Below are 19,687 nucleotides of genomic sequence, written 5' to 3' on the forward strand. Positions count from 1 at the left end.
CACCGTGTATACGTGCATCCATTGTTCTGTGATAGTGACAGTGAAGGTGACTTTGAGGGATTTGTCAGGGAAGCCCTGACAACTGTAACTGATAGTGATGGTGATGCACCTAGTAATGGTGATTCACCTGAGGGCCAGTAATCTGCCCTCTGCCTCGGAACCAGCCTCCATCCCCGTATGCCGACCCATCTCTTCTACTAACGTAAGTGTTACACCTAACTTTTAGTTTTCCTAACCTAACCTTTATTTTTCCTAACTTAACCTTTATTTTTCTATATTACTTGTTTGTGCATACCATCATAAAGTTAAGATAAAATTTTTACTACAACATAGTTGTGTGTCGTCAAAAAGTGGAGTTTGGGGGTCGGGCCAGTCTCTATTGGAATTAATCCCATATGTTCTGTTGTTCCATTAACGCGGATTTCACTTTCCGCGGTACCCTGTGGGTTCAATTGACCGCGTAAATCGGGGTACTACTGTACTGTATACTTTTGTACTGTACAAGGTATTACTCTGTTGGCAGTCAAAAAAGGCAAAAAAAAAAAAAGTGTCTACTTAAAATGCCCATACTAGGTACAAGAAGAATTTCCACTAAAGGAAGCAGATTAACCATAGAGCAGGACAATAAAGCATCGTGATCAATGTTTCTACCTCCAGTCCAACTCCCCTTATTAAGTCACACTAGCAAGAAATGGTGAATCTTTTGAAAGAGCAAGTATGGAGAAAGGCTTAAATGTAGGGGGAAGCAGCTCTGACCTTTGACAGAAGCATGAGCCTTGTTGCCAGTGTTGATGTTAAGGAAGGCTCCAGTTCCCAGTGACACCTTCACATCACCTCGCTGGAACCCACATGAACCAAACAGGGAAGCACCTTGGTCTGATACCTGAAAGTGATTATACAGTACATTATATATCTCTCTTTCTGTGTGTGTGTGTGTGTGTGTTTATTTTGCATAATGTGGCCTCACTTAAATTTGCTGAATTATAATATAGTTTATATATAATGGAACATATTGATATAAAGAAATCAATGATCTACTATTAAATACTTGGAGTTTGATGCATGGAAAACATAAGTTTTAACAAAACATTGCAAGGGGCTTCATGACTAGCCTGTAGACCAGAGCTCACTCACAGCATTTGCTTTGGTAGTTTCAACACCTTGCTTCAATACAATATGTTACCTCTTTGATACTTCCCTGGTAAGTGTTACTATTGTACAGCATTTACGTTATTAAATGTACGGTAGAATCCCAGTTAACTGATATCCAGGCGACCGGTAGATTAAACTAAGTAGCACCAACATGAAATAATAATAATAATAAAAATAAACATTCCTCCAAAATCAACTAGAAACATAAATTTGAATACAGGTTGTACCTCTCTAGTCCAGCAACCTCGGGACCTGACCGGTGCCGGACCATGGAAATTGCCGGACCATGGAAATTCACCCTTTTCCTGGATAGATAGTGACTTGTGCTTATGCCTGGAAGCACTAGCACCACTTTCTCTGCATCATGGTTTCTTTGAAGACATATTGAAGGGTTAAATGTCGTATAGTAGCTTCTCAAATTTCGCGAGTTTTTAATTCTTAACGTATTTTATTGGAACAAACAAAAAAATAAATAAATAAAAATTTTGACGGCGGAAACTTGAATTTCGACGGGTTTGAACGGCCCGTCAACATGCAGACGACGTGCACAATCGTGTAAACAGCGTCATTTCTCTTATGTACAAAAGATTCATTATTGTTTATTACTGAATGTCATTTTTTATTGAATTAACGTTTATGTGTGCAAAATGAGCAATACAATTCATTAATAATAAGTAGAATATTAAAACACACGAGGAAATGACACAGCATTGTATTTGTTGATTACAAAACCAGTGACTGGTTCTACATATAAAACTGAAGAAAATAAGACCTTGGTTGTAGCTGTAGTAAAATTAATATGGTTGTTTTAAGTAATGTTATTTAATGTTAATAAATGGAACAATAGAAGTAGCTAACGATAATGGTAAAGAAAAAAGAGAGATCGCATATGTAAGTGCGCATGCGCACACGTGAAAGCATATCATCATTACTTTACATAAGAATATGAAAGCAACACTTATTTACTGTTCATATATATTTTAATTAATGTTTCTGAATTTGTTTTTATTGAATTAATGTACGTGTGTGCAAAATTAACAATACGATTTATTAATAATACGTGGAATATTAGAGGAGACGAGACGGCTGCCGGCATTGTTTATGTTAAAGCTTACGAAACCAGTGACTGATTGGTTCTACATATAAAACTGAAGAAAATAAGACCCTGAGTTTAGCTGTAGTAAAATTAATGTAAAAAAATGAATATGGTTACTTGAAGTACCTGAAATGTTATTTAATGTAAATAAATGGAACAATATAAGTAGCTAACCATTAATGGTAAAAAAAAAAGTGAGACTGCTCATATGTAAGTGCGCACATGTGAAAATATATCGTCATTACTCTACATAAGAATATGAAAGCAACACTTATTTACTGCTCATATATATTGAAGGGTTAAATGTTGTACTCTGTATAGAAAAGCAGAGAGAGAGAGAGAGATAGCAGCTGAACTGCCGGATGTAAACAAACCTTAATTTCCCGCGGCTTTTTTTTTTTCTTTTAAGGGGATTAGCCCACCGGGGAATAGGTCACTGACCCACATTAGGGCCTGAGGGGCAAAAATTTAATACTCCTGTAATAATAATAATAATTCAGATAAGTAAAAAAAAAAAGAAAAAAAAGCTGCCTATCTACCTATTGGACAAACTAAAATCGTTCCGGACCACGGGAGTTTCCGGACCACAGAATGCCGGACTAGAGAGGTACAACCTGTACTGTGCTCAACAGGGATGAGCTGCCATATTTTTTGCTATGATAAACAATAAAATCAATATGTACCATATCATAAAATAAAATAGCATATATTTTGTATAAAAAAATAGCTCGTTTCACACTCAAACCATCTTCTGAGCACTGCAACACACCTCAGGCAGTCAACCAGTTGACTCGCAGACATGTGGCAGCCACGCTGGTTGTGTGTATGCCGTGATGTCACATCACGAAGGAGCACAGCCACACAGTTATAGCCCACCGCCTCCACACGCATTCACTTCCCACATACAGTACGCACTTCATTTATTTTTATTTTATAGTTTTATATTATATTTTCTTTATTTTGAAGTCACATCATTTATATCAAATGGAATAAGTGATAAAGAAGTCCATTTTTCTTAGACACAAATTTATAAGGTCAGCCTATAGAACTGTGCATTGTAGGATTTATTGAGGGGTCCTTAGAGTGAGTTTCAACTAACCATAAAAACTCTTTCTCCGGCAACTCTCAATTGTCATAGATGCCGGATAACTGGGATTCTATTGTATTTATATTCCCACATATTTATTAATGATTCAGATTGAATGGTTGTCAATAGAGAAACTTTTTCACTTAATGTACAGTAGGCTCACCACTTTCACAGAATCTAGATTCGCGATTCACCACATTTGCGAAAGGTTCCAAATGTGCTCATCATTCAAATTCATGCACTTCCTCACCACTTTCACAGCTATAATGCACTGTCACGGGGCATTGTGGGTCTGACATCACACCGTCAGAGCGTCGGCAGCAGCCCTTGTTTAAATCAGTGGAGGGTTTTGGGTACAGACAACTTTTAAGTAGCCAACTGTGTGTCGCTCTTACGGTTCAGGAATTTTAATTCTAAAAATGTACATATTTTGAGTTTAGATAGATAGATTTATTGAGTTATATCAAATATTTTACATTGTTAAGGGTTCAAGTTTTGACCTGGACACGTGTGAGAAGGGTGTTATCCAGTGTGACCCTACCAAACATAACAGGTTTCCAGATTCCAATAAGTTGATTATAATCGACCTGCATGAGTTTTGATGTTTTCAAACTAATATGTTTTCCCTAACCTGTTTTTAATGTTGATTTGAGATATGACTTCAGTTTTCGTCTATCACGCAAGGTTTATTGACAAATGGAATCCTTGAGGCAAAGGCCATTGTTCAGTGTTGCATCAGCAACTGTAGTGTTAAATCTCCTTGTTTTGCTCTACTAAGATACTATTCCTGTGGTAAATATGTCTTCTCGTGGATGTTTGAATAATCCAAACGTATTCTGCTACATATGTGGGTGTTTTGTTGTGAATAAGCAACAAGAAATAACCACATTCGTGAAAAATGCCTATTTTGCTTACTTTGGAGTGAAAATAGGTGATTCAGATAAACCATGGGTGCCACATAAAGTACAGTTGTACCCCACTTAACGCGGTCAATAAAACCCAGAGGGTACCGCGTTAAGTGAACAACAGAACATATGGGATTAATTCCAATAGAAACCGGCCCGACCCCCAAACTCCACTTTTTGACGACACATAACTATGTTGTAGTAAAAATAACATCTTAATTTTATGATGGTACATGCACACAATTAATACTTAAGAGAAATAGAGAAATACAGTCGCCAAGTTAATGTCCATTCAAATAATGGACTCAACTCCCTCCCCCTCTTCTCACACTACACTGCTGGCTCTTCCCTCTCTGAGAAATTTTTGGGGGAAAACCACTAAATTTTAAAAAATAATACCTCAAACTAAAGTTAGGATAATACAATTGACATTGCTGGATTCCTTGTAAGACCAGGAATATTTTGAATATAAATGTCATATATTTTGCACAAAAGATAACATATTTACTCAGAGAAAACATTTTATCTAAAATTTGTATGTCTAATGCAAAATATATGATGTTTATATTCAAAATGATCACCAAATTGTAAGAATTCCAGCAATGTAAATTATATTCTGGCCGGGTAATTTGTATGAATTTTATGAGCTAAAACAAATATCTTCAGTTAATAAAAAAAAAATATTCTTCATGACATTATCTGTCAATCAAAGTACCCCACCTTGACTCCCCCCCTCTTCCAACCGAGCGGTCAGTCAGTCCCAACCCTCCCCCCCACCCCCCCCAATCCTCCCTTCAAGAGAAAGATTGGGTGAAAAAAATAAATTTTAACATTTTGTATTAAATAATACCTCAGATTAAAGTTAGGATAATATAATTGACATTGCTGGATTCCTTGTAAGACCAGGAATATTTTGAATATAAATGTCATATATTTTGCACAAAAGAGAACATATCTACTCAGAGTAAACATTTTATCTAAAATTTGTATGTCTAATGCAAAATCTATGATGTTTATATTCAAAATGATCATCAAATTATAAGAATTCCAGCAATGTAAATTATATTCTGACCGGGTAATTTGTATGAATTTTATGAGCTAAAACAAATATCTTCAGTTAATAAAAAAAAAAATATATTCTTCACAGGGTAACAGATGGTCGGTCGGTCCCTCCCTCCCCCCCACCCCCCACCAACCGTCCCAAGGAGATGTGTGGGAAAACCAGAATATTTAACTTTTTAGTAATAAATAATACCTCAAACTAAAGTTAGGATAATATAATTGACATTGCTGGATTCCTTGTAAGACCAGGAATATTTTGAATACAAATGTCATATATTTTGCACAAAAAATAACATATTTACTCAGAATAAACATTATATCTAAAATTTGTATGTCTTATGCAAAATCTATGATGTTTATATTCAAAATGATCATCATATTGTAAGAATTCCAGCAATGTAAATTATATTCTGGCCTGGTAATTTGTATGAATTTTATGAGCTAAAACAGGCAGTCAGGCAGGGTGGCGGGTGGGGCAAATCTAAAAATAGCGTCTCGAGCCGGACACTCACCGCGTATATGTGGAAAAAATCCGTGTTAAGTGAAAGTTCGCTTCTGGCGAGGCACCGCGTATATGAAGAAAACGCGTTAAGTGAAACCGCATTAGGTGGGGTAATACTGTATGTCGCACATGTGTTGAAGGTTTATGACTGTGGAAATATGGCAAGAAAAAAGCTATGCCATTTGGAGTCCATATGGTATGGCGGGAACCTAAAAATCATTCATCCCAAGATTCCATCGCCATATGGTCCTGAGGTTTAAGTCCCCATTCCGCCAGATGTGTTGCAGTCCGTGTCATCAGAATCTGACGGTGATTCATCGTCAGGTAAAGGAAGTGATGTTTATCAACCTGATGATATTAATGATGTACCGGAGGTGTTTACCCACAGTGAACTTAACGATCTGGTTAGGGATTTGAATTTACCAAAGGAGTCTGCTGAGCTTTTAGGATCTAGGTTGAAATCAAAGAATTTATTGAGCAAAGGGACATATATTTCATGGTATAGGCAACGTGAACAAGAACTATTTTATTTTTTTCAGAGGAAGGCTCCTTGGTTTATTGTAGTAATGTGTCTGCTTTAATTAACTATTTTGGCATTACCTATACAGCTACTGAATGGAGGTTGTTCATCGATTCATCAAAAACAAGTTTCAAACGAGTTTTAATTCATATTGGAAATGTATTTTCATCAATTCTTGTGGCTCACTCTGTTCATCTTAAGGAAACTTATGAAAATTTGCAGATGCAGTGATCCCTCAGTTAACGAGCACCTCGGTTAACGAAATTTCGGTTAATGAATTACCTTCCATAAGATTCTTAACTTCGGTTAACGAGCCTTCCCTCGATTAACGAATTCCTTACGAGCTCCCCTCAACATGCTTTTGCTTGCACACTAGCTGTCCTATTAGTCTGCCAATACAGTAATCGGTTCTAGGGCTTAAATTCCTTACTGTTTTATTAAATATCAAGAAGTTTGTACTATTCAATACTTTTAAAAGTCTTATATTAAATTTTAGAAAATTTTAACAATTATTGAACATAATTGAAGGTAATGAAACTAGTTTTATGCGTGCCATCCAGCCTCTCAACACACCATACAGGCGTCAGTCTTTGTGTCTTTTCAGTGGAGGTAACATCTTGCTTGAGACTCTCTTCAACTAAATGCTTTTTTTGTGTGTTTGCAAGCAAATTATTGGTCATTTTGAAATTTATTTTACATATTGACAATATATAATGCAGTGCAGTGTTGATTTAAAGAAAATAAACTTGAAATACACCAAGAGAACTAAAATTTTATGGGTGAAATGGCGCCATGGGGTGACTTCTCTTCCACCCCAATGCCTTCTCTTCTCCCTTCTCCTCCACCCCCATTCTAATTCCCATCATCATCATCCAGGAGCCTTCTACATACACACCTCAAAGTAAGTGTACTTTTCTACCTTTTTTGTTGAATTTAGGCAATTTTCGGTGAGCTGGAACCAATTACCCAAAAACCCATTGAAACAATGGTTTCGGTTAACGAGTTTTTCGGTTAACGAGCAACCTTCTAGGGCGGATTGTGCTCGTTAACCGAGGGACCACTGTACTTCTAGAGAAAGTTCATTATAAAGATCATGGTTGTTGATTTGTGGAGATTTCAAAGTAAATGCTTTGTTGCTTGGTCAACAGAGTGGATACATGAAAATGCCATGTTTTTTGTGTGAGTGGGACAGCAGAGCAAGACGTGAACATTGGGACAAAAACACACTGGCCACCTAGACAGGCTCTTGTGCCAGGTTCAAAAAATATTCTACATGAACCATTGATTGACCCCAAGAAAGTGCTGTTGCCTCCTCTGCATATTAAATTAGGGTTAATGAAACAATTTGTAAAAGCCCAAGATAAGGAAAGTGATTGTTTCAGGTACATATGCAGGGAATTTCCATCAGTCACATATGAATAAATCATAGCTGGCATTTTTGTGGGCCCTCAAATCCAAAAGTTAATGTTGGACCACCAATTTGAAGAATCGATGAACCAGTGTGAGAAAGAAGCATGGAATAGTTTCAAGAATGTTGAGTATAGTTTTTTAGGCAATAGAAAAGACCTAAACTATCAAAACATTGTTGAAGGTATCAGGCTTGGATAAATTACACTATTTAAGGTCAATTACAATTACTCAACTAAAGCTTAAATTACAAATACAATTTCAATTACTTGGTTTACAATACAGTACCGTATATCTCGGCCTATAAGGCGTCGGGGTGCATAAGACAGCCCCCCCAAATTTCCATTTAAAAAGTAGCTTTTGAGCTCTATTCGCTGTATAAGACCAGTACCCTAAATGTGACACTTACCCACTGACTCAGTAGTCCTTTACCAACCATCCTTGGTTTTTTAAAATAAGGCCAATTCACTTCAAGTAATGTCATCAAATGTTACCCGCTGGTGTAGTGTAAACACTAGTGACGTCACTGAAGCGTCTGCAATTTACCGGTAACTGGAACTAATGTGTGTCGAGTAAAATTTTTCCATTTACTTGAAATATATATATATATATATATATATATATATATATATATATATATATATATATATATATATATATATATATATATATATATATGTATATATATATATATATATATATATATATATATATATATATATATATATATATATATATATATATATATATATATATATATATATATATATATATATATATATATATATATATATATATATATATATATATACAGTATTACCCCGCCTAACGCGGTTTCACTTAACGCTTTTATCATATATCGCGGTGCCTCGCCAGAGCTGAACTTTCACTTAACACGGATTTTTTCCACATATACACGGTGAGTGTCGGGCTCGAGACGCTATTTTTAGATTTGCCCCACCCGCCACCCTGCCTGACTGCCTGTATTAGCTCATAAAATTCATACAAATTACCCGGCCAGAATATAATTTACATTGCTGGAATTCTTATAATTTGGTGATCATTTTGAATATAAACATCATATATTTTGCATTAGACATACAAATTTTAGATAACATTTTTTCTCTGGGTAACTATGTTATCTTTTGTGCAAAATATATGACATTTATATTCAAAATATTCCTGGTCTTACAAGGAATCCAGCAATGTCAATTATATTATCCTAACTTTAGTTTGAGGTATTATTTATTACAAAAAAGTTAAGTATTCTGGTTTTCCCACACATCTCCTTGGGACGGTTGGTGGGGGTGGGGGGGAGGGAGGGACCGACCGACCATCTGTTACCCCGTGAAGAATATATTTTTTTTTTTTTTATTAACTGAAGATATTTGTTTTAGCTCATAAAATTCATACAAATTACCCGGTCAGAATATAATTTACATTGCTGGAATTCTTATAATTTGATGATCATTTTGAATATAAACATCATATATTTTGCATTAAACATACAAATTTTAGATAAAAAAATTTTCTGAGTAACTATGTTATCTTTTGTGCAAAATATATGACGTTTATATTCAAAATATTCCTGGTCTTACAAGGAATCCAGCAATGTCAATTATATTATCCTAACTTTAATCTGAGGTATTATTTAATACAAAATGTTAAAATCTAAATTTTTCACCCACTCTTCTCTTGAAGGGATGATTGGTGGGGGGTGGGGGGGAGGGTTGGGACTGACCGCGCGGTTGGAAGAGGGGGGGGGCAAGGTGGGGTACTTTGATTGACAGATAGTGTATGAAGATTATTTTTTTTTTTATTAACTGAAGATATTTGTTTTAGCTCATAAAATTCATACAAATTACCCGGCCAGAATATAATTTACATTGCTGGAATTCTTATAATTTGGTGATCATTTTGAATATAAACATCATATATTTTGCATTAGACATACAAATTTTAGATAAAAATTTTTCTGAGTAATTATGTTATCTTTTGTGCAAAATATATGACATTTATATTCAAAATATTCCTGGTCTTACAAGGAATCCAGCAATGTCAATTGTATTATCCTAACTTTAGTTTGAGGTATTATTTATTAAAATTTAGTGGTTTTCCCCAAAAATTTCTCAGAGAGGGAAGAGCCGGCAGTGTAGTGTGAGAGGGGGAGGGAGTTGAGTCCATTATTTGAATGGACATTAACTTGGCGACTGTATTTCTCTATTTCTCTTAAGTATTAATTGTGTGCATGTACCATCATAAAATTAAGATGTTATTTTTACTACAACATAGTTATGTGTCTTCAAAAAGTGGAGTTTGGGGGTCGGGCTGGTTTCTATTGGAATTAATCCCATATGTTCTGTTGTTCACTTAACGAGGATTTCACTTAACACGGGACCCTCTGGGTTCTATTGACCGCGTTAAGTGGGGTACAACTGTATATATATATATATATATATATATATATATATATATATATATATATATATATATATATATATATATATATATATATATATATATATATATATATATATATATATATATATATATATATATACATACATACATACATACATACATGACCACCGAAGGGTCAAGACGACCACCGAAGGGTCAAGACGTACCTGGCGCTCCTCTCGGAGCAGCCAGGTCAACTGTTAAGTTGGCCCATACCAACCCCCTCCCCTGAACCACTTCTCCCCACCGGAGTATCAACAGGTTCTCGCCAGAAGTTACAATTTCATTTGGGAAAGGAATGGAACCAGTGTTAAACAGAGGTGAACATTGGTGAACAGTGCTTGAGTCAGTGAGAACAACTCAACAGTAAAAGTCGTATTCAAGTTAACCTTCACACAGTGAGGTCCCAGGTACCCAGTGATAACGGCCCGTGAGACCCAACAACCGGCAATGTGTTAATCCGTCTATGATAGGAAGCCCTGGGGCCACACCTCACTCATATAACACCATCTGTGAGGGAATTACTACACCACGTCAAGTCCCTCATAACACCATCTGTGAGGGAATTACTACACCACGTGATGCCCCTCATAACACCATGTGTGAGGGAGTTACTACACCACGTCAAGTCCCTCATAACACCATCTGTGAGGGAATTACTACACCACGTGAGGTCCCTTATAACACCATCTGTGAGGGAATTACTACACCACGTGATGCCCCTCATAACACCATATTTATGGTGCATTAGAGTACTGGTCACTTCAGACACAAAGACGGGCTATAAATAGCCTTCTTTATCTCCCCTCCATCTCACCCTGAGCCAGAGGGAAGGGTGGTGGTAAATAACATTTGTTTGCATATTTTCCATTTACTTGAAATAGATTTACCGAATTATTTGTTTATTTATTTAAAAGTCATTTACTGAATATTCTATGTCAAAAATAAATTTTAAATTAATTATTTATAGGAGATACCGTAAATATATGGTATTACTGGCCACTTCAGACACAAAGGGATAAAAATAGCCCATCTCCCCCTCTTCTTACAGCTGCCAATGGGAAGCGTCTTGGTAATTAAATTTGATGTTTATTTTCATTGTCTAATTTATCATGTATCAAAGTAATATTACTAAAAATTGTGTAGGTAGTAGGCAGCTACCAAACAGGTAGATACTACCGCCTGGGAAGATATTGGAAGCATAATGTGTTGTCTAATGGTAGACCCTGCTGCCATATGGCATCACGAAAATTGTGACCAAGTCCCAGGTTCAGCGCTGACCTGACTTTCTGCCTCATTTACACACAATTGCAGTTTGAATTGTTCCTCTAACTTTGACAACACAACATACATACAGTATATTATTTCTCACTTTTGATCTTTTTTTTACTTTTTGTATTTATTTATGGTTAGTTACTTTAAATAAGGCCAATTCACTTCAAGTAATGGCATCAAATGTTACCAGCTGGTGTAGTGTAAACACTAGTGACGTCACTTAAGCGTCTGTATTTAACTGTCAGTAGTTTCAAGAATTAATGCAGTCATTTACTGAATATTCCTTGTAAAAAAATAAATTTTAAGTATTATTATCAGTAAATATACCGATATGCATTACTGACCACCTCCACGGCTAAAAATAGCCCAATCTCGCGGTCACTTTCCCTTTCTTGTCTCCTCACTGGCAAATGGGGGGGGGTGGGGAGGGGTGTGTGATGATAGCTGTGTTTATTACAGGGGTATAATTCTCTTTTACGGTATGTTAGACAGGTTTATAATACATTTTTATTATTTTAATATACCGGTAATCTTAATTTGAATCCAGCTTGCCAAACGTAAGTTTCAGTATAAAATAATTAGTGGCAAGACCTTGCGAGTGGCTTACGATGTTTCCATCACCACTCTTGACAAACTAAACCACAATATTTAAGAGGTAAGAATTTTATACTTGGTGGTTTAGACGACCCCCTAACTTTGGGCAGATTTTTTTAATGTTCAAATTCCGTCTTATAAGCTGAGATATACGGTAATACTGTATCTCCATTAGCCGGAATCCCTCAAACCCGGAAATCTCTGATAGCTGGGTGGCTGCAAGGTTTTAAACGATGCAACAAGATCACCAATATTGAGATAGTCGGAGAAGGAGCAAGTGCCGACCGGGCTGCCGCCATGAATTTTCCCCCATTTTTATGGAAAATTATGGAGGAAGAACAGTACACCGACGACCAAGTGTTCAATATGGATGAATCAGGGTTGTACTGGAAGAAATTGCCATCCAAGACCTACATAGTCAAGTCTGCCAGCAAGTGTCGGGGGTGCAAAATGCAGAAGGAGCGCATCACCGTACTGTTCACCACCAATGCCTCCGGCACTGCTAAGCTGAAGTTGTCTGTGATCCACAAAGCCCGCAAGCCACATGCCTACAAGAATATGGACATGAGCAAGTTAAATGTCCACTGGCTAACCTCAGGGAAGGCATGGATGTTCTCTGGTCTGTCCTTCTCCTGGTTTGACAACTATCTCGTTCCTGATGTCAAGAAATTCTGACAGCGCAAAATAATGTGCCATTCAACATTTTGTTGCTCCTCGACAACACATCAGGACATTCGCCCCTTTTGCCGGATCGTCACCCCTAACACTAAGTAATTAATCCAGCCCATGGATCAGGAGTTGATTTGCAACGTGAAGGCTGCTTTCTCCGCCAAGAAGTTTCGGCTCCTGAACGACTTTACCAACACCAAGGATGAACTGCAGAACCTAGAGAGTGGCACCGATAGCGAGAGTGAGGACGCGGATCACGAACAAGATTTGGCTGACCATGAAGTGCTAGTCAAGCATTTCTGGAAACTGTTTAACGTGAAGAAAGCTGTTGATTTCTTGGTGGAGGCATGGGGGCAGCTATCTGTGGCAACGATTCGTCACGCATGGAGGCATGGGGGCAGCTATCTGTGGCAACGATTCGTCACGCATGGCGTCATGTGTTGGAGGGTATCCCAGGTGAGAGGCAGAGGCAAGCGGTGGCTGGCGAGGCTCAGTCTGTTGCTGTGGCATTGGAGAATGCAAGAGAGGCTGCACAAAGTGTTAGAGCTGCAGGCTTCTCTGAGACCACCAACGAAGACATCCTGGAGGTAATCAGGCAACCTGAAGTGACTGTGGACGAGATGTTGGAAGATGATGATGTCAGTGAGCAGCGAGGTGTTTCAGAAGAACAAGAACAGAAACTAACACATGCTGATGTGAAGGAGGTCATCGAGTTAGCTGAGAGAATGATGTTCATCTTTGCCAAAGAGTCAGGTAATCATCGCTACGAAGTCGAATAATCATCTGTTGAAATGCATGGAGCCCTATGTTCAGTAGTATCACGACCACATCGATGCTAGCCGTCAACAAAGCATCACTGAGTTCTTCACCCGCCAACCACCACAGCCAGCCCAAGTCAGTACTAGTGAGGATATGGACTTCGAGGGGTTTGACGAAGAGGCCCTGCTAGCTTCTGTGGCGGATAGAGATACAGTTGATATAGGTGAGGGCCAATAATCTGCCCTCTGCCTCGGAACCAGCCCCCCATCCCCGTGTGCCCAGTTATCTCTTCTACTAATGTAAGTGTTAAAAAACCTAATATTATTGATATTTCTCTTAAATATTAATTGTGTGTGCATACCATCATAAAATTAAGATGTTATTTTTACTACAATGTACGGATTGTGTCGGCGATAGCCCAAAAAAAGGGTAGTCTGGAGGTCAGCCCAGTACCTATTTCAATTAATCCCATATGTTCTGTTATTTTATTTACGCGTTTTGCTTTATACGCGGACCTCCATGGGTTTAATTAACCGCGTAAACCCAGAATATACTGTACAGTGATCCCTCGGTTCACGAATTACCTTCCATAAGATTCTTCACTTCGGTTAACGAAAAAATTTCGGTTAACGAATTCCTTACGAATTTTTCCCAAAATATTTTCGCTTGCATTTGGCTGCTCACCAGCTGTAATATTAGTCCGCCAATACAGTAATCGGTTCTAGGGCTTAAATTCCTTACCATTTTAGTAAATATCAAGAAGGTTGTACTATTCAATAATTTTAAAAGTTTTATATTAAATTTTTTAGTCATTTTAACACTTATTGAACATAATTGAAGTACAGGAAACTAGTTTTTTGGGCGCCAAACAGCCACTCAACACACCAAGCTTGGCGTCAGTTTGTTTATCAGTTCAGAGGAAGGAAAATCTTGTTTGAGACTCTTCAACATAAATGCTTTTTTTCTGTGTTTCCAGTCAAATTATTGGTAATTTTGAAATATGTTTTATATGTATTGATAATATATAGCGCAGTGCAGTGTTTATTTTAAGAAAATATTCTTTATTTACAGCAATAAAACTTAAAATTTCAGTGTTGAAATCGAATCCAGCATGGCTCCAAAGAAATCGAGAAAAGTTATTTCAATCCAGGTAAAGCAGGAAATCATAAAGAAACATGAACAGGGCATTAGAACAAATGTGCTTAGTAAAGACTATGGCATGTCGGTATCAACTGTGTCGACAATTCTTGCACAGAAAGACAAGTTTAAGGAAATGAAAGTGAGAGACAAATCTACCAGACTGTTTAAAGGTAGATCCCTAATAGCAGAAACAGAGAGGTTACTTCTCATTTGGATCAGGGAAAAGCAGATGAAAGGAGATTCAGTTTCTACAGAATTTATTTGTGAAAGAGCCAGGGAGATTAACGAACATTTAATGGAAGGAGCAACCTGGTTCTTCTAGACAGAGTTCGAAGATTTTCGGGCAAGCAAACGGCTGGTTTGAAAAATTTTAGAAAAGAAGTGACATTTTCAGTGTTATTAGGCATGGTGAGGCTGCAAGTGCAGATAAAAAGGCACAGCAAAGTTTGTAGTGGACTTTAACAAACTGGTGGATGAAGAAATTATCTTCCATAGCAAGTGTTCAATGTGGACAAAACTGGGCTGTTTTGGAAGAAAATGCCCAAAGGAACATTCATCACCAGAGATGAAGCCTCTTTACCTGGGCATAAACCCATGAAAGACCGTTTCACTCTATTGCTTGGTGCCAAAGCTTCAGGGAATTTTCGACTGAAGCCTATGCTTGTCTACCACTCTGAGAACCCCAGGGTGTTCAAACAACAAAAAGCGATAAGAGGAAAGCTTGGAGTTTATTGGAAGTCCAACCGTAAGGCATGGGTGACAAGACAGCTCTTTAATGAATGGGCTGTTGAGGTGTTTTGCCTTTCTGTCAAGAGCTACCTAACCACCAATAAACTCCCTTTAAAGGCTCTTCTCCTCATGGATAATGCCCCTGGTCATGACCCTGAACTTGCCAGCACTTTGGAGGCTCAATTTGACTTTGTCAAAGTGATGTTTTTGCCTCCCAACACTACATCAATCATGCAGCCAATGGACCAGAATGTGATCAGCAACTTCAAGAAGTTGTACATGAAGAAAATGTTCAGGTGGTGTTATCAGGCAACTTCCACTGATCCTGAACTAACACTGGCACAGTTCTGGATGACACAATTTAACATCCTGGAGGCTGTAAAATTAATTGTGTCATCATGGCAAGAAGTCTCCATTAGATCCCTCAATTCTGCGTGGAAAGCACTGAGGCCATCAGCAGTTCATGATTTTGAGGGATTTGAAGAAGAAGCAGAGTTGGACAAGGAGATTGTGTCCATTAGTCAGTCATTGGGCCTTGAAGTGGAGGAGGATGATGTGGAAGAGCTTGTGATGTCTCATGAGCAGGAACTTACTCCTGAAGACTTGCAGCAACTGGAGGAGATGTTAGAGGCTGACAGTGGTGAGGAGGAAAGGGAAAGTGATGACCATATGTCTACTTCAGATTTGAAAGATGTTGTTCACTACTGGGAAAAGTTTAGGATACTGGCTTCAAGGCACCCAGATGTGGAAACAACAGAACCTATTTTGTGTAATGTTGAGGACACAATGGTCTCCTTCAACAATCAGTTAATAATGATGAGGAAAATGCCCCACAACCCAAAATTGACAGTTTCTTTACTAAAAGGCATAGGGAAACAGATGCTAGCCCTCAGCCTTCCACTTTAAGAATGAGAGAGGATGTTCCTGCTGGAGAATCTGTCAGTCCAGAGGTTCCTGACATTTTCATGGAAGGTGACTCACCTTCCAAGAAGCAGTAAAATGCTTCTCCTCCACCTCCACTTCCTTCTCCTCCTCCACCTCCACTTCCTTCTCTTCTCCCTTCTCCTCCTCCACCTCCCACTTCAAATTCACATCAGCATCATCATCCAGGAGCCTTCTACATACACACCTCAAAGTAAGTGTACTTTACTGCATTTTTTTTTACTTTAGGTAATTTTCGGTGAGCTGGAACCAATTAACCAAAAACCCATTGAAACAATGGTTTCGGTTAACAAAATTTTTGGTTAACGAACGACCTTCTGGAACGAATATATATATATATATATATATGCAAGTAAATCACTGTAGGTGCGCGTGATCTAGGTATATGCTGATAACCACAAGGAAAGAAGAAAACACGAAGTTCCCAAGCGCTTTCGTGTAATTCACATCTTCAGGGGTGAGTACAGACTAGAGAGAGTAATACAAATCAAGGTGTATATATACAGAGGAGGGTGAGACCAGGTCCACAATGGTCAGGTATTAGGTAATGACCCTACTAATCTTTAAATAGCACACAACGGTTGGTGGTCAGGTCAGATGGTCAAGTGACCCGGCCTTCTCACCTGATCACAAATCTTCTTAATTACAAAATTGTCCAGCTTGTACATGCCGTTACTCAAATTCATGTTGAATGCTTCGGTATGTTTAATAAGACTAGATTCTATGATGTTCCTACTATCAATTGAATTACATGGTAATATTGAGGAGGCATTATCCCAGTCAATGCAATGCTTGTTATCCCTCAAATGAACAAACAGAGCATTGGATTCCTGGCCTGTCCTAACACTGTATTTGTGTTGTTTAATTCTAGTTGCAAGATCTTTACCTGTCTGGCCTAAGTAAAACATATTACATTCCTTGCAAGGAACTTTATAAATGCAACCAATTGTGTTGTTGGGGGAGTTCTTGATTAACATTTGTTTAACAGTGCATGAGTTTTTAAATGCCACATTGACGTTCCAGGTTTTTAGCTGTGCAGGAATGTGTGAGAAATTTTTGTGAAATGGTAATATTAAGATATTCTTATGGTCATGGGTGGGCTTGGGGTCAGTTCTATAAAAAGTTTTCTTAGTAATGTTTAAGCATTTGTCTATGAAAGATCTAGGGTATTTAAGGTTTGAGCCAATATTATATACATATTTGTATTCCTCATCGATGAATTCCGGACTGCAAATTCTCAAGGCACGTAAAAACATTGTTGAAAATACTGACTGTTTGACTTTATTATGGTGGGCAGAATAATAATGAATGTATGAACACACATTAGTTGGTTTTCTATAAATACTGAACTTAAAAGTGTTACCTATTCTGTGTATCAGACAGTCTAGGAATGGCAATTTACAGTCTTGCTCTAATTCCACAGTGAATTTGATCGAGGGGGCTAAGTTGTTAAGTTGTGGCAGGAAAGCTTTTAGGTCCTCATTACATGGCCAGAGACATAATACATCATCAACATATCTAAACCAGACTGCTGAGGGTGGTAAAATATTACTTAATAGTTTCTTTTCAAAGAATTCCATATATAGGTTGCTTAATACAGGTGAGAGTGGATTACCCATTGCCATACCAAATTTTTGAGCATAATATTCCCCATTGAATTCGAATTTGCAATCCTTAATACATAGTTTGATGAGTTCGATGAAGTCGTCTTTCGAGACGGGCAGTGAAATGTTATCCAGGGAATCTATCAGCATATACCTATACGTATATATATATATATATATATATATATATATATATATATATATATATATATATATATATATATATATATATATATATATATATATATATATATATATATATATATACATACATACTGTACATCTTCTAACTCTAATTATTGCTCTTACTCCAGAAGACAGATATATTACCAAGTTTTTAAAAGAAGCATATCGAAATCTCAGAGCAAGACTTTACAGTTATCGAGATTTGCAATGCTCCAATATTCTAAGGAACTGCAAAGAATCAGTTTTCGTAGCTCATGCATTTATTGGTTGCAACACGACGTTCTCATTTTACGGATTTGGAAAAATGAAAACGGTCAACCTCCTCAACAAAGAAGACTCTCTGCAAGATGTGATATTGGTTTTCAACAATCCTCAATCGACTCATGATGAAGTTGCAGCCGCCGGAGAGTGTTTCATGCTCGCTCTGTATAAAGTTCCACACACTAAAACAAATCTCAATCATTACAGATTTCTTTCTTTTAACAATTCTGGCAGTCACTCAAATAAGGTTGTGTTCTTATCAGGTCTTCCGTCCACTTCTGCAGCAGCTAGGCAACATTGTTATCGTGTCCTTCACCAAGTTCAAATTTGGCGAGGAGAAACACCACAGCACTTAGTTGTGGGGCTGGAAAAATTTTTTCAATTCTCTGTCACCTGTCTACACAATTGAGGCACTAGCCCCCAAAAATTTCTTGAAACTTATTTCATGTGGCTGCACATTAGGGTGTGGGAAGCAGTGTGGTTGTGCAAAATCTGGTTTACACTGTTCTATAATGTGCACTACTTGCCATGGTCAAAGGTGCCTGAATTCTGAAACTGTAGATGATCCCAGTGATGACCTTATTGTGACTGATAAAGAGTACTTAATGGTCTCATCTTAAACAAGAAAATTGTGGAATAGGCCTACTGGGGAAACCACTAAAAAAAAATGCACCAAAAATTCTAACTCAAAGGTGGTGTGGAAATGACTTTGCATTACATATGCTAATTTCTACTGAACGAGTCAGAAAACCTTTGAAAGCTGCTTCAAGAAAATGTTTTCACTTAAACCAATAGTAAATTTTCCGCTCCACAGTTTCAACAGTAATATCTCCATTAGCCGGAATCCCTCTTAACCAGAACTCTCCGATAGCCGGAATTGAAATTTTCTCGGAAAATCGTTCCCAATGGTAATGATTTTCTGGGGGGTACATTTTATGAAAAATTCCGGGGATGGGGGATTTTTTCCGGCTTTGAGAGAGTCGTCTCGTTACCTGGAAATCTCTCATTCCCAGAAGTGCTTTGCACCAATTGTTCCAGCTACCGTATATCTCGGCCTACAAGACGGAATTTGAACAAAAAAAAAATCAGCCCAAAGTTAGGGGGTCGTCTTAAGCACCAGAGATAAAATTCTTACCTCTTAAATTTTGCGGTTTAGCGTGTCAAGAGTGGTGATGGAAACATGGTAAACCACTCACAAGGTCCTACCATTAATTATTTTATACTGAAACTTACATTTGGGAAGCTGGATTAAAATGAAGATTACCGGTATATTAAAATAATAAAAATGTATTATAAACCTGTCTAACATACCGTAAAAGAACAATATACCCCGGTAA

General features: G+C 37.5%; 1 protein-coding gene across 4 annotated transcripts in view; it reads right to left on the reverse strand.

Annotated features, from left to right (window-relative positions):
• The window catches only part of LOC121854641 (putative glycerol kinase 5), a gene marked incomplete at its 5' end in the record, with an annotated part of 197,031 nt that overhangs the window by 113,881 nt on the left and 63,463 nt on the right, over positions 1–19,687 (reverse strand). For all 4 annotated transcript variants that reach the window (XM_042349522.1, XM_042349443.1, XM_042349356.1 and 1 more), the window contains 1 exon segment: positions 757–883. In XM_042349522.1, coding sequence (XP_042205456.1) covers positions 757–883 — 127 coding nt within the window.

Source organism: Homarus americanus, unplaced genomic scaffold (genome assembly GCF_018991925.1).
Source record: "Homarus americanus isolate GMGI-L3 unplaced genomic scaffold, GMGI_Hamer_2.0 scaffold51859, whole genome shotgun sequence".
In the NCBI taxonomy this organism is placed as follows: Eukaryota; Metazoa; Arthropoda; class Malacostraca; order Decapoda; family Nephropidae; genus Homarus; species Homarus americanus.